The sequence below is a fragment of the Bubalus kerabau genome, chromosome 6 (genome assembly GCF_029407905.1).
Source record: "Bubalus kerabau isolate K-KA32 ecotype Philippines breed swamp buffalo chromosome 6, PCC_UOA_SB_1v2, whole genome shotgun sequence".
Lineage (NCBI taxonomy): Eukaryota > Metazoa > Chordata > Mammalia > Artiodactyla > Bovidae > Bubalus > Bubalus kerabau.
Genome location: NC_073629.1, coordinates 60,193,916 through 60,209,920, shown reverse-complemented (window position 1 = coordinate 60,209,920; position 16,005 = coordinate 60,193,916). Strand labels below are relative to the sequence as shown.

At 39.2% G+C, this 16,005-nt stretch overlaps 1 protein-coding gene across 1 annotated transcript in view; it reads right to left on the bottom strand.

The window, feature by feature from the left end:
- The window catches only part of LOC129656173 (uricase), a 52,460-nt gene that overhangs the window by 18,243 nt on the left and 18,212 nt on the right, over nt 1-16,005 (bottom strand). The window contains exons 2-4 of the mRNA XM_055586914.1: nt 3,039-3,257; nt 1,136-1,252; nt 956-1,034 (exon numbers count right to left, since the gene is read on the bottom strand). Coding sequence (XP_055442889.1) covers nt 956-1,034; nt 1,136-1,252; nt 3,039-3,257 — 415 coding nt within the window. The remainder of the gene's footprint in view (nt 1-955; nt 1,035-1,135; nt 1,253-3,038; nt 3,258-16,005) is intronic.

Genomic DNA, 16,005 nt, shown 5'->3' with positions numbered 1-16,005 from the left:
AGCACCCGGTAGAACTCAGAATAAGAAGCACTTGTATTTTACTAATCTTTTAAAAGATATTTATGATGTTTACCAGATACCACCTTAAATTCTTAGTGAAGAGAGCTAGAAATGAAAGGAAGATAAAGTAAAAGAAATGAAATGAAAGAAACAAGTGGGAAAGAGAAGGAGAGGAGACAAAAGAAAAGAGAGATGAGAAAAGAAAAAATTCAGAGTCCTCACTTTCAGTTTATAATGATCACTAAAGTTTATTTTTCATTAGGATAGGGACATTTCTACCATGGTGGCTTCACAGTTCTTAAAGTTCATCTAGTCCAACTCTTAACCAATTATTAAACTCTATTCTGACAACCTCAACAAATCAATGGAAGACATACTTTGCTAAGTTTAGTCATCAGTACCAAAAAGGTCTATATTATAATTATGTTCCACAGTTAATGTTTAGATTTCTTATTAAACATAAAGAACTATATAATTGTCACTGCTATTTTAAATGAGGCTTATTTTATTGTAATCATAATAATATCAATGGTTTTATTATTAGGACAAAATAAGGAAACATGATTGTTATTTTCTAGGTATTTCCTATAAAGTTATTATAATCATAGTTTGATATAGTACAAAAAGCACTGGTCAGAAATTTCAGAGATTTGAGACTTTTGTCAGCCTGAGTCTTTTTTTCCTCTCACCTCAAGATCATGCAATAAAAATGATTGACCCCACTCAACCCCCAGATATGTTGTAAAGGGTATTATTTCATCTTTATACTTTAAAGATAAAAAGCAGATAGTTCTTTAATGTAATCCAAGGTCACAACTTTCATTCCCATCTCAGATTAAAGAGTTCAAAATTCTCTACAGTTCTCCTTGGTGCTGATAAACAGAGTTGTTTAGAAGAAAAAAAAAAAAAACTAAAATTGCTATTACAGAATCAAACATGAAAAACATTTTCTCACCACTCCTCAACTGTTCAACCTCACAGAAGTGCGTTCCAGTGGGAGTATGAATAAATGCATGGATGTGCTTAACTCCATTCTGAAAATTAGAAAAAAAAAGATGGTTTCCAGTAAAATTTCAGCATATGTCATAAAGCCAATGTCTTTAATTAAACTGAGAACACAAATAAGTGAGGCAACCTTTTCAAAACGCTTCCAAGGGACTTCTTCCACGTAGACTTGAACTCGAATGACGTGGTTAAAAGAAGAAAGGAAATGCTCACAGATATTCATAGCAAAAGTTTCTATGCTTTTGATCTATAAAGAGAAACAAATGTGAATGAGCAGCAATACTTGCCCCAATTGAAAGTCATTTTTAAATATCCATGGGACTCTCTTTCCTGATCAAGTGTGTTTTAGAATCAGAGAAATGAAGACTTAGAAAGAATCTTAGAGATGAATTTATCTTTTTATCCCCATTTTTCACATGGGCCCCTAAGTGTAGTTAATGGATCACCATCACCAGGTGAGACTACCCTGTTTTTAAAAGAAAACTGTGTGCTGGAGAGGATGTGTCTGTCCATCAGTGGATGAGCAAAACGGAACTGAATATTTAGATTCTCCTCGAGATGAGCTCAGTCATCACCCATGCCAGCAAAAGTACTGCAGGATACTCCAAAACACTCCGCTCTCTTTATGAGGCTGGCAAACAGACCTCCCAGTTTCCCCAGGAAGAACGTTAAGGAAGGGTCGCTTCAGCCTTCTTTCCTTGCAAACATGCCTTCTACAGACCATCTCCAGCTCTCCACCCCCATAAAGCAGCTCCCTACTTCCACCCAAATTCTTCATATTAACCTCTATTTTATGGTACTAGTTCAGTCTACAGATTATTTATGGTTTGGAGTATATTTAAGGTAGACTATACAGGTTTCCAGGATAGTTTTGTTTCGTATCTGAGGTTTATAAGCATTCTATTGAACTCTCAAAAGTATCTTGGTTTGGATAAGAAATTATGGTCGCTACGTACAATGAATGAATTTTTTTTTTAACATCCAGGTCCATTCCTTCACTTTTCTGTATCTCTCACATAGTACAGGTAATATAAGAATTTTTGGTACCCAACCATCTTCTTAAACAGCGTACTAGAAGCTTATTTTCAATTTATTTTTAAAGAAAGCAATGCCTTTTTCCAGAGCACTGTCTGTGCTTGCTGGGCCATTCTGATTAGCAAGAGAAAGGTTCACGGTGGAGACAGGCCTTGCAGAAATAATCTTTCAATTAGTTTGTTCATTTCATGCATTATAGGTGTGGATTTCATGCAAAATCATGGAAAAAGAAACTTTCTAGTCTACATTTCTTGTCTTTTTAAACTTCTTGGTAAATAAAAAATCATCCTGAATTGCCCAGAAATCTGGTGGTCACCCAGCACAATTTCACTCACACTTTTTAGAGAAATCTGAGGTAAAGTGCTAAAAAAAAAATCAGATTCTCTTAGTTCCAAGACCCTTTTTAAAACTACAGTTACCATCAAATATAGACACTAAGTGGTCATAGAGTTGAGAAAATTAGGAAGGCATTAAAAGTTGGACAAATAGATTTCAAACTCTATCTCATACTGAATTTTCTTCTTTAGTAATACCAAGAAGAGAAATGGTACTTTCTTCTATAAATACACACCATTCTTAAAGAAAGAAAACAAAACAATAGGACTCAAATAAATGCATGGCAACAATGGGTAAAATTCTAATCTGAAATTGTCTCAGGGCCTTGATTTGCCAATGATCCTAAATAAGTGATAACATGTAAATTTGTCAAATAGGATTCTCTGCCTTCTAAAAGATGTTGTACTGAGTTGAAAACCAAGGAAACAGAACAAAGAGGGAACAGAAAAAGAAAAGCAAATAAAGTGGTAAGTTTTTTAAAAAGTGAAATTTTCTGTAAAGAATTTTAGAATAGAAAAGGGATCTTTTTTCCAATGGCTTAAATGTACAAATAAAGTTAAAACGTACAGGGAACTTGAAATAAGCAAGTACTATCCTCACAGTATAGTACAGTGAATTCGCCATCCAGATAGGTAGCATCTAAGAAGAAGAATAACACATACGCCTTTGAACTTGGCCAGGACGTGAACTGTGTTCTTGATGGTGTCTGTCGGGATGATGTCTGAATTGTCTCCATGCAGGTACTCTCTTCTGGAGTTCAGAGTAAGTTGCACTGAAGTTGCCACTTCCTTAATGCTGTGATATTTTCCATCCCGCTGAATATGAAGAACTTTTACCATATCCTTACCATAACCAGTTCGGACAAACTCCACTTCATCATTCTGCAATGAAAATAGTCATCTTATTGAAGAAGGCTAGATGAAAACCAGAAGTCAACTGCAATTTCTTTTATTTTTATTTTTAATTGGAGGATAATTGCTTTACAATATTGTGTTGGTCTCTGCCATACATCAACATGAATCAGCTATAGGTAAAAATATGTCCCCTCCCTCTTGAATGCAATTTCTTTTAGCCTTAATTTTATCATATAATTGCAAATGGTGAGATGAAACCAAGATCATGCCTTACCTTTGAAGAATGAGAATTTGTATGGAGAAAAGAGAATTGCAAGAAATAGACTAAAATATATCAGGTTGGCCTTAAGAGAGACAGGTAGATGACTTTCTTGATAATACTAACCAATGATAATAAAAACAGTACCTTATAAGGCTAACTATTTACTCTGTCTTAATTAATCTCTGCTAACCTAATCCTTAGAGAAGGCAATGGCACCCGACTCCAGTGCTCTTGCCTGGAGGATCCCACGGACGGAGGAGCCTGGTGGGCTGCAGTCCATGGGGTTGCTAAGAGTTGGACACGACTGAGCAACTTCACTTTCACTTTTCACTTTCATGCATTGGAGAAGGAAATGGCAACCCACTCCAGTATTCTTGCCTGGAGAATCCCAGGGTCGGGGGAGCCTGGTGGGCTGCTGTCTGTGGGGTCACACAGAGTCGGACATGACTGAAGCGACTTAGCAGCAGCAGCAGCAGCAACTTAATCCTTGTATCAGCTCCATGAAGTAATATTATTTCCATTTTCCAGAGAGAAAAACTGAGGTTCAAAGAATTTAAGTGACTTGCCCTATTTAGTAAAGGATAGAGCCAAGAATTCACCCTCATGGCTGTTGACTCCAAATTGTGTACTTCTAACCACTGTATAAACTGCCTTCCTCTATGAAAGTGTTTTGACAATGTTATCTGAAAATAATCATACCCTTCTTTTTATAGAGAGTAGTATTCTAGAGAAACAGCCCTATGATCAATAAAAACAACTGGAAAATTGCTTCTTCTACTTGCTACCAGGAAGAAGAGCAATTAGTGACAGGGTCTTGATGACCTTCAGCAGCACAGAGCCAGGGCCATCTGGCTGTAGGGAGAGCTATACTTTTAGAGAAGAGACACTTAATAAAAGCCAGTGATTGATTTCTTAGTATCCCTGTCTGAAGCTGGAGCCCTCACTGGTGATTACGCCTGTCTCCACTGCTAGGCCCTTTAAGACTTGTGCCTAGGCTTTCTTGGTATTTGAGAAAAGAGGCAAGAGGGAGCAGAGGAACAGGAAAACTTATTTTATTTAGCATGAAAATTGTCATAGAAATGGTAATAAGAAAAGGTGACCAAAATAAAAGTAAATCAAAAACAACATGCAGTGAGAATCTGGGGAGGTCACAAAGAAGAAACCTCACCTGCTAATCACAAATATGTGATATGCTCAGACAGGTCAGGAACTGCCTAAATACCTACCTGCATTTAAAAAAATCACCACACCCCCTAGGAGGAATTTTAAAATACTAAAATTAGAAATTATTGTCATATCCTTTATCAAATTGAGGTAGCAGAGGCTGTCTTAAATCTTGGGGATAGAGCCTAGTAGGGCTCGCTGCTATTGTTACTGCACATATCCTGAGGGTCGGAGGTGTTTGCATTCAGTGCTTCCCCTGTAGGAGTGACATGCGGAAGGGACACTCTTAGAGAGTCTCCTCAGAAGCCTCTGACCCAATCTTTGGGGGACTCATCTTCAACAAAAACATCAATAAGAAAATCTGAAGAGGAGACTTAAAGGATCCTAATAAGAACTCTCTCTGGAGAAGGAAATGGCAACTCACTCCAGTACTCTTGCCTGGAAAATCCCATGGGAGGAGGAGCCTGGTAGGCTACAGTCTATGGGGTCTCAAAGAGTCGGACACGACTGAGCAACTTCACTTTCTATAAGAACTCTACTGCTGACCGGGAAAGAGGCACAGTTGTGTGATTGTTCAGTTCAGTCGCTCAGTCCTGTCTGACTCTTTGCGACCCCATGAATCGCAGCACGCCAGGCCTCCCTGTCCATCACCAACTCCCGGAGTTCACCCAGACTCACGTCCATTGAGTCAGTGATGCCATTCAGCCATCTCATCCTCTGTCGTCCCCTTCTCCTCCTGCCCCCAATCCCTCCCAGCATCAGAGTCTTTTCCAATGAGTCAACACTTCGCATGAGGTGGCCAAAGTACTGGAGTTTCAGCTTTAGCATCATTCCCTCCAAAGAAATCCCAGGGCTGATCTCCTTCAGAATGGACTGGCTGGATCTCCTTGCAGTCCAAGGGACTCTCAAGAGTCTTCTCCAACACCACAGTTCAAAAGCATCAATTCTTTGGTGCTCAGCCTTCTTCACAGTCCAACTCTCACATCCATACATGACCACAGGAAAAACCATAGCCTTGACTAGATGGACCTTTGTTGGCAAAGTAATGTCTCTGCTTTTTAATATGCTATCTAGGTTGGTCACAACTTTCCTTCCAAGGAGTAAGCCTCTTTTAATTTCATGGCTGCAGTCACCATCTGCAGTGATTTTGGAGCCCAGAAAAATAAAGTCTGACACTGTTTCCACTGCTTCCCCATCTATTTGCCATGAAGTGATGGGACCAGATGCCATGATCTTCATTTTCTGAATGTTGAGCTTTAAGTGGCTTTGAAATCAGACCAGGTCCAAATTCTGCCCTGCCATTTATAGGTTTGTGGCTTGTGACAAATAATTTGATGTCTGTAAGCCCAAGTTTCCCCCTTGCTTTGTAAAAATGGAGAAAACTACCTCAACAAGTGCTGGTGAATGTGAAGGGCTGGGCTCCATTCCTGGTACCCACTGATGCAGTGAGGTCCCCCCGTAGCAAGAGAGGCTATGTCAGGTCTGGCTGTGGATGCAGCAGCAGCAGAGACAGCAGAAGGAACCCTGAGCAAGGGCACTAGTTTCTGGAGTGGAAAGCCCTGCTGGTAGCAGCAGATGGAAGACTCTGGTGTTTTCTAGAATCACTATGAATTCTACCCAGAAGAGGGAGGTGCTTGGCTGGCTTGGGGTCCCTGGGTGATATGGGCTGGGAGACCAGAGACCAGAGGTCTCTGAGACCTTCCAGCAACCTCGGCACACAGCAAGACTCCATAAATATTACTCCTCAGTCCCATTCCCTGCCACTAAGTACCCATGCTGGTTAGTCTGTTGTAAGCAAGTTCAGTTCAGTTCAGTCGCTCAGTCGTGTCCAACTCTTTGCGACCCCATGAATCGCAATATGCCAGGCGTCCCTGTCCATCACCAACTCCCGGAGTCTACCCAAACCCATGTCCATCAAGTCGGTGATGCCATCCAGCCATCTCATCCTCTGTCGTCCCCTTCTCCTCCTACCCCCAATCCCTCCCAGCATTAGGGTCTTTTCCAATGAGTCAACTCTTTGCATCAGCTGGCCAAAGTTTTGGAGTTTCAGCTGCAGCATCAGTCCTTCCAATGAACACCCAGGACTGATCTCCTTTAGGATGGACGGGTTGGATCTCCTTGCTGTCCAAGGGACACAGAAGAGTTCTCCAACACCACAGTTTAAAATCATCAATTCTTCGGCGCTCAGCTTTCTTCACAGTCCAACTCTCACATCCATACACGACCACTAGAAAAACCATAGCCTTGACTAGACGGACCTTTGTTGGCAAAGTAACGTCTCTGCTTTTCAATATGCTATCTAGGTTGGTCACAACTTTCCTTCCAAGAAGTAAGTGTCTTTTAATTTCATGGCTGCAATCACCATATGCAGTGATTTTGGAGCCCAGAAAAATAAAGTCTGACACAGTTTCCACTGTTTCCCCATCTATTTGCCATGAAGTGATGGGACTTGATGCCATGATCTTAGTTTCCTGAATGTTGAGCTTTAAACCAACTTTTTCACTCTCCTCTTTCTCTTTCATCAAGAGGCTTTTTAGTTCCTCTTCACTTTCAGCCATAAGGGTGGTGTCATCTGCATATCTGAGGTTATTGATACTTCTCCCGGCAATCTTGATTCCAGCTTGTGCTTCTTCCAGCCCAGCATTTCTCATGATGTACTCTGCATATAAGTTAAATAAGCAGGGTGACAATATACAGCCTTGATGTACTCCTTTCCCTATTTGGAACCAGTATGTTGTTCCATATCCAGTTCTAACAGTTGCTTCCTGACCTGCATACAGGTTTCTCAAGAGGCAGGTCAGATGGTCTGGTATTCCCATCTCTTTCAGAATTTTCCACAGTTTATTGTGATCCACACAGTCAAAGGCTTTGGCATAGTCAACAAAGCAGAAATAGATGTTTTTTTCTGGAACTCTCTTGCTTCTTTGATGATCCAGCAGATGTTGGCAATTTGATCTCTGGTTCCTCTGCCTTTTTTAAAATCAGCTTGAACATCTGGAAGTTCACAGTTCATGTATTGCTGAAGCCTGTCTTGGAGAATTTTGAGCTTTACTTTACTAGTATGTGCTGCTGCTGCTGCTAAGTCACTTCAGTCATGTCCGACTTACTAGTGTGTGAGATAAGGCAATTGTGCAGAAGTTTGAGCATTCTTTGGCATTGCCTTTCTCTGGGATTGAAATGAAAACTGACCTTTTCCAGTCCTGTGGCCAGTGCTGAGTTTTCCAAATATGCTGGCATATTGAGTGCAGCACTTTCATATCATCATCTCTCAGGATTTGAAATAGCTCAACTGGAATTCCATTACCTCCACTAGTTTTGTTCATAGTGATGCTTTCTAAGGCCCATTTGACTTCACATTCCAGGATGTCTGGCTCTAGATGAGTGATCACACCATGGTGATTATCTGGGTCATGAAGATAATTGAGCCAGAGATTATCGAGCCCATCTTTGCATGAAATGTTCCCTTGGTATCTCTAATTTTCTTGAAAAGATCTCTAGTCTTTCGCATTCTGTTGTTTTTCTCTATTTCTTTGCATTGATCGCTGAGAAAGGCTTTTTTTTTTAATCTCTCCTTGCTATTCTTTGGAACTCTGCATTCAGATGGCAATATCTTTCCTTTTCTCCTTTGCTTTTCACTTCTCTTCTTTTCACAACTATTTGTAAGGCTTCCTCAGACAGCCATTTTGCTTTTTTGCATTTCTTTTTCTTGGGGATGGTCTTGATCCTTGTCTCCTGCACAATGTCACAAACCTCCGTCCATAGTTCATCAGGCACTCTGTCTATCAGATCTAGTCCCTTAAATCTATTTCTCACTTCCACTGTATAATCATAAGGGATTTGATTTAGGTCATACCTGAATGGTCTAGTGGTTTTCCCTACTTTCTTCAATTTCAGTCTGAATTTGGCAATAAGGAGTTCATGATCTGAGCCACAGTCAGCTCCTGGTCTTGTTTTTGCTGACTGTATAGAGCTTCTCCATCCTTGCCTGCAAAGAATATAATCAGTCTGATTTTGGTGTTGACCATCTGGTGATGTCCATGTGTAGAGTCTTCTCTTGTGTTGTCGGAAGAGGATGTTTGCTATGACCAGCGCGTTCTCTTGGCAAAACTCTATTAGCCTTTGCCCAGAAAGCGAGTAGTTACCATGAGATACCAAGAAAGATGGAATGGAAGCTACCCTTCATATCCCCAGTCCTGCTCACCAATCCAGCTTTGTATTCTACCACATTCTACTTCAAACTGCACTTTGGCTATCCTGAGCTAATTGTGATCACCCTGGCTCTGCTTGCTTTCTGCTCTGCCATAGGCCTTTGAATTTACTATTACTTATTTCTTGAACATTCTTCTCTTCCTCGCTATCTGACTACGAATCTCTTCACCTGACTAACTTCTGACTCAGCTTCTTTAAATCTCAGATGTCACTTCCACCAGGTAATCTGCCCCAGCCCTTGAAGTCTGAAGTAGGTGCCCCTTCTGTGTGATCTAAAAATGCTCTGTTATTGCCTTATCAGAGACTTTATCAAGTAGAACTATAACTGCCTCTTCATGTGTGTGTTTTGTTCAAAAACAGTAAGCCTTGAAAGCAGAAACAATTTCCATCTTGGTCGCCATAGCAACCCCCGTGCTCAACAGAGTTTTTGGAACATAAATAGGTGCCTAATAAATGTATCATGAATGACTGACTGCTGCCCCATCACCTGCACCTCTTGTGTAGTGACACGGACTCACTCGTTCATGAAAATGCCCCTAAGATTTCAATACAGGAAGAGCTGCTTCAGCTCAGAACCCCCATCAGGAAGTTCTTCTTCCTAGAAAAGAGGGGAAGGCAACTTCTGCTCTCTGATCACCATAGCACGGAGATCACAGGAACAGCTGGCCGGAGAATAAGGTCAGGAAGGGCAGAGTTGAGGGTAGACAGAGTCAGTGACACAGCACAAAGTGTTCACAATGCTAACAAGACAGAGCGCTCCAGCACCACACAGCCACCCAGGGTTCGTGGGTGACACACGCGGGAGAGGTCAGCAACCTTAGAAAGCCCCTGCCTAGGCCTTGGCGCTCCAGCAAAGGCTGAGTAATTATGTTTACTGAGCAAATGAGTCAGAATAAAGAGGACATAACCATCTGAGGCTGGAGCAAGAAGGAACAGGAACAGTGTGGGATGCTCAAGAGTCCCTCAGCAGGACCTGACAGAACAGATAATGGCCCAGGCCAGACTGAGGCTGTTCTCAGTGAAGCCTCCCCAGTTCTGTAGTCTGAGAACCAGAAGTAGGTGCCAGAATCCTATTGTGTACACTGCACAGTGTGGGGCAGAGATCCACATCCAAGATAACCAGATAGGAAAATACCAAGGCTGCTCTCATCTGCAGGGTGGGTGGGGAGCTGAGAGGATGGAATCCGATGGGCCAAGTGTGCGTTCCTGTTTCTGCGACCTATTAACTCTCTGAATGGAAGTAAATTTCTTCATTTGTAAAATCAATAATACTAGAGCCAATCTATCAGGATTGCTGTGAGGATTATATGACCAAAAAAAAAAAAAAAACCACATAAAACACTTAGAAAAGTACCTGGCAAATAATAAATGTTCAACAAACATTAGCTATGATTACCATTAATGAACAATGATTGTATGTCATATTTTGCATCAAAGGGTTCTTCCAGTTACCATTAGAGAGAACTACTCAGGCTGCACGTCAATCCGGAACTAGGGTAGCTAAACTCAAAGACTGCTGCTATGATCCAGCCTGCTTCTGCCTTCATACTTTGATTGTCCTTCCTCAGGCTTATGTGGCTTGGGGGAACACAGTTATAAAAAACTTAATTTCCCAGAGCAGAACTCTCGACAAAGTATCAGTAGGAGTAAATCTATACTTGGCACTGCACGAGAAAAGTTCCCTTTTCTTAGACAAGTCTTGAAATATAAAGGAATAGAGAATCATTGATTGCCTCTAAGTAATGTTGGAGAGAACTCTCAGAGATTTTAAATGACTCGTGCATTTTCACTTCTGCAGTGAGATACTGAGTGTTCTGTTTTTCCCAGGTCACACTGAAAGTGATGTAGGTTATCACTACGGGTCTAGGATTTGCTAGCCTAGAGTCTGTTAAGGTCTATAAGGTCCCGTGGATGGATCTGAGGTCAAAAATATTAGGAAAGACAAGGGAAAATTTTATAAATTTAAATTTTAGAATGACTAGAATTTTCTCTCAAGTATTAGAGGAGCTCTTGTAAGCATATCTCTACCCACCATAATAGAGGGAAATACAGAAGTGCGAGCTATTTTGGACTCATCACTCATGTATAAATACCAATTCAGTTGCAGTGTGCAGTGATAGATGGAAGAACTCGGCCAGGAGACATGCCTCCCTCCTTGTCTTTGGAATGTGTTAGAGAAGTCCTTCCAATTCTCTGCCTAGGTTCTTCCTTTGCCTGGGTATTTTCTTGGGCATTTGTGAACAAGAAGACTTCCAAGAAAAATGCTGAACTAATATGAGAAAAAAAGAGCATTCATATGAACCATCTTAATATCATTTTGGTGGATCTTAATAATACATAATGATAAAAACAATAATGATAAATAATAACCTTAGAGGCAACTTTTTTTTTTTTTGGCTGCTTAGGATCTACTAAATGTCAGATGGAAAAATATTGATATCTCATAGAAAATGTCATGTTGCTTTAGGTTGTATAGTGGCTCATTTTTACTATCAAGGGGGGATATGCCTCGAGTTATGTTCAAAGTGTATTGACTAACACTAAGGGATTTGTCAAGCAGAGGTTTCAAGAACAATGTGAAAATTCATAAGTATAATTATTGTAGAAAATGTGACCTGTCACCTAATGAAGACTCCATTTATAGGTGCTCAGTTATTTTCATACTTCTGCCTGTTACAAAGAAAGAGAGACTCATTACTAAATGCAAAGGGAAATGCTAATTTTCTTCTTGCCAGCTTCTCCAAGGTAGCAACAGCCTTAGCTGGAACAGACCTCTGGAGCCTCTAGAATTAGGGGCAAGAAATCTCACAACAAAGAATTGATGGAGGGACTTCCCTGGTGGTCCAGTGGTTAAGACTCTGTTCTCCTAATACAGGGGGCCCAGGTTCATTCCCTCATCAGGGAATTAGATCCTACATGCTGCAACTAAAGATCCCTCTTGCCACAGCTATGACTCAACACAGTCGTATAAATAAATAAATATATATTTTTTTAACTTTGTAAAAAATAAAAAGAATTGATGGAGACTTCCAAACATGCAGTTGGAAGGAAGTTCTACTGAAATGCATACACTGAAAGATTTCTCTTTCCTAATGTGTAAGACTTAACAAGTAAAAACAAGAGTAGCAACCATTTAGTGAGGGTTTGATACATGTTGGGAAATTTGCATGTATGATTTCCTCTAACCCTTTACCAGAACACTGTGAAGCATATATCCTTAATCAAGTTTCACAAAGGAAGACTTTAAGGTTAAGTACTTGTCAAGGTCACACAGTTATTGGGTGACAGAGGCAGGAGGAAAACCCAGCCCATTTGCCCTAAAATGATATCTTCTATCTTACTACATCAAAGTCCCTACACTCATTAGGGAGAGAAAGGAAGTACTCTGATCCCAACAGAGGGAGGGAAGTGGACATGCTATTGTAGAAACTTGCACTTCTATACATTTAAAAATTTTCCATCCATTAAAGACCTACACTATCTAATCTATTCCTCACAAAACCCCTGTGATTTGGTGGGAAGAACACTTATTTTAAAATAAGCTACATCAGTGATGTTAAGCAAGTTTCCCGAAGTCACATAGCTGACAGGCAGATTGTCTGGTCCTCTTCTGATTATTCTCCTTATCTTTTTTTTTAACCACATTTTCATCAACAATTCTTTATGTTACAAATACCTGGGCCATTTTGCTTGTCTCAGCCTATTCCATCAAAATAACAATGCAACAAGCATATCAACTTTTTCTTTCAGTTTGTCACATTCTAGATTTTACTCTGTATATTAATAGTTTTTTTTTAACAGTTTGAACAAAATTAAAGTTGGACTTAAACATAAAAATGTTGTAGTATATAGGTGAAAGTAGCACAGTTGTGTCCGACTGTTTGCGACCCTATGGACTGTAGCCTGTCACACTCCTTTGTCCACGGAATTCTCCAGTCAAGTGTACTGGAGTGGGTTGCCATGCCCTTCTCCAGGGGATCTTATCCACCCAGGGATCGAATCCACCTCTCCCACATTGTGGGCAGATTCTTTACTGTCTGAGCCACCAGGGAAGCCATGCCTCAAAGAGTTATTGAGGCTAAAGAAACAAAGCCAGCAGTCTAATACCCAGGAGTCTTTGCAAGATGAATGCACTGTGCTGAAGCCAACATAGACCATGGTCTGAACAAACCCAACTGTATCTCATCCTCACATTCTCACATATAAAGCTTTAAGGAACATAAACTCATAATGAAAAATCAAAAGCATACATAGTAACAAGGTATCTTGAGAGAGAGTCACAGAAATAACAGGTAGCAAAGTCTGAGCTGCAAAGAGTTCAGATACTGGAATTATCAGACACAAAATGTAAAATCATGTATTTAATATTTTTACAGAAATAAAAGAGAAAATTAAAATAGCTTGTCTTGAAAAAGAAATAAAAAAACCATAAAAAAAGACCAAGAAAATTTGAAAAAGAATCCAACAGAGCTTCTAGAAATGCACTAATAAGTGGATTAAGAAACAGACTGAAACAGAAAGAATTAGTTATTTGTAAGAGATAGATTAAGTAACGATTTAATCTTGCCAAAGAGATTGATCTGGGAGACTGATCCAAATAAAGAATCAAAGATTGAAGCAGATACACAGGAGATCGAATATACGAAATAAACACAAAATGTATTTACAAAACAGAAACAGACTCACAAACATAAAGAGTTTATTGTTATTTGTTTATCCCCTTATTGTTACCAAAGGGGAAAGGTTGGAGGAAGGGATAAATTAGGAATTTATGAGTAACATATACACTCTACTATATATAAAATAGATAACTAACAAGGACCTACTGTATAGCACAGAGAACTCTATACTCAACTGAAACTAACAAAACATTGTAAATCAACTATACTTCCATGAAAAAAAAATTTTTTTTGGAAAAAGAATAGTATAAAAATGTACTAGAAAGATATGATAGAGATAATGTGAAAGAGGCAAAATTTGGAGAGATTAAGACTGAGCTTTTTGCAACTAGAGATTATCTTACTAAGTAAGTTAGAAAGAGAAAGACAAATATCATATGATATCACTTATATGTGGAATCTAAAATATGACACAAATGAACCTGTCTATGAAACAGAATCAAAGACATGGAGAACAGACTTGTGGGGAGAGGGTTAGCGGAGGGATGGAATAGGAGGTTGGGGTTAGCAAATGTAAGCTTTTATACATAGGACAGATAAACAACTAGACCCTACTGTATAGCACAGAGAATTATATTCAATATCCTATGATAAATCATAATGGAAAAGAGTATTTAAAAAAGAATATATATATACAACAATCATTTTACTGTATGGCAATAATTAACATTGCAAATCAACTACACTTCAATTAAAGAAAGACAGATTTTCTAGAATTACTGGATGAATTAATGCAAACTTTCAACCATAAAATAAGAAGCCCAATGCCAAGTGAAGAACTCATCTTTGTTCACTATACTTGGCCAAGTTACAATGAAGGGATTTTCTACGATTCCTTCTATAAAGATTTAATCATTATGACGGAGACGTGGTATTTTCATAATATTGTATTACTTGGGTTTCAAAAGTGGGTAATGTGAAAAACATTCTGCCCAGTTTGTTTTGCCTATCCATTAAATTCATTGTGCTTCCTTCCATGACATTACTTTGCTGTTTTTAGTAAAAACCCAGGACACACTGGAATTTAGGCTTTAGGGTAATGTTGAAATCCCCGGATCCCCTCAGTGTCTGGGGTGCATTGTTTGACACTTAGTGATTGCATAATGAAGGCTGTTGACTGACAACCATCATGATCAGGTCAGAAACAAGAGATAAGAAAGCCTATTAAAAATGACATCTCCAAGAAAAGAACCTACCTGTTTTTCCAGACCTTGAAATAAAATTAGCTTTAGCAAAACCATCCTAATACAGGTATCCTAAAGCCCAGTCACAGGAAAGGCTCAGGTTGAAGTAAAAATAAATTTTTTTAAATTTATTTTTAATGATAGCTATTTATTTTTAATGATAGCTATTCTTAGCTATCATTTACAGATCACTTATTATTTGCCATGCACTGTGCTAAGTGTGTAGGATGCCCAGGTGGAACAGTTGGTAAAGAATCCGCCTGCTAATGCAGGATAATGCAAGAGATGCAGGTTTGATCCCTGGGTCAGGAAGATCCCCTGGAGGAGGAAATGGCAACCCACTCCAGGATTCTTGCTTGAAAAATGCCAAGGACAGAGGAGCCTGGTGGGCTACATACAGTCCATCGGATTGCAAAGAATCAGACACGACTGAGTGACTAAGTATGCATGCATGTGCTAAGTGTGTAATGAGGAGAAAAAATGAATTATTTTATATCTTATTCAACAAAAGATCTTTAGCTTACGTAACTGAAAACAAGTTCTTTATATTTTCTATGAATTAATGAATCTTATGCCTAGTGTATTCATCTATATCATAATACGAAAAGGTATCACAAGATAAATATGAATAAAATTAAATTTATTTCACTTTAACTTAGAAAAGTAAACTTCATGCTATGAAATTTTTTTTGTTTGTTTTTTTTTGTTTGTTTGTTTTTTTTTCTTAGTTTGTTGGGTTTTTCCCTAAGGAGAAAAATTTTTTTTTAAACTTTACAATATTGTATTAGTTTTGCCAAATATCGAAATGAATCTGCCACATGTGTTCCCCATCCTGAAAATTGATGAAAAGCTTGGGTTTGCTGAGATCATTTTAATCTGAGTGCAGTAAAAACATACATTAAATAATATGATACCCATGGAGGAATAGTCAGAAAAAGGCTTCTCAGTTTACCAATTTGGTAACCAGATACAGCACAGCCTTGATTTCAGGCCAGCGATTCTCAAAGTTTAAAGTACAGCAGATCACCAAAAACCTGGTAATTAAGGTAGATTCCTGACCCAACTGGAAGGATTTTTATTTATCAGGTTTGAATCAAGGTCCAGAGTTCTGTTCTTCTTGCAGGCACCTCAGGAAAATATGGACAGGTGGTCCAGAACATTTCACACAAAATTCTGTTATAGGAGAACTACCCCTCTCTTTCCTATGAACCCCTGAGAATCCTGAATAAGTCCAGTTCAACCACAGAAGTGATCCAATTTGCAAGGGTCCAGTTTAG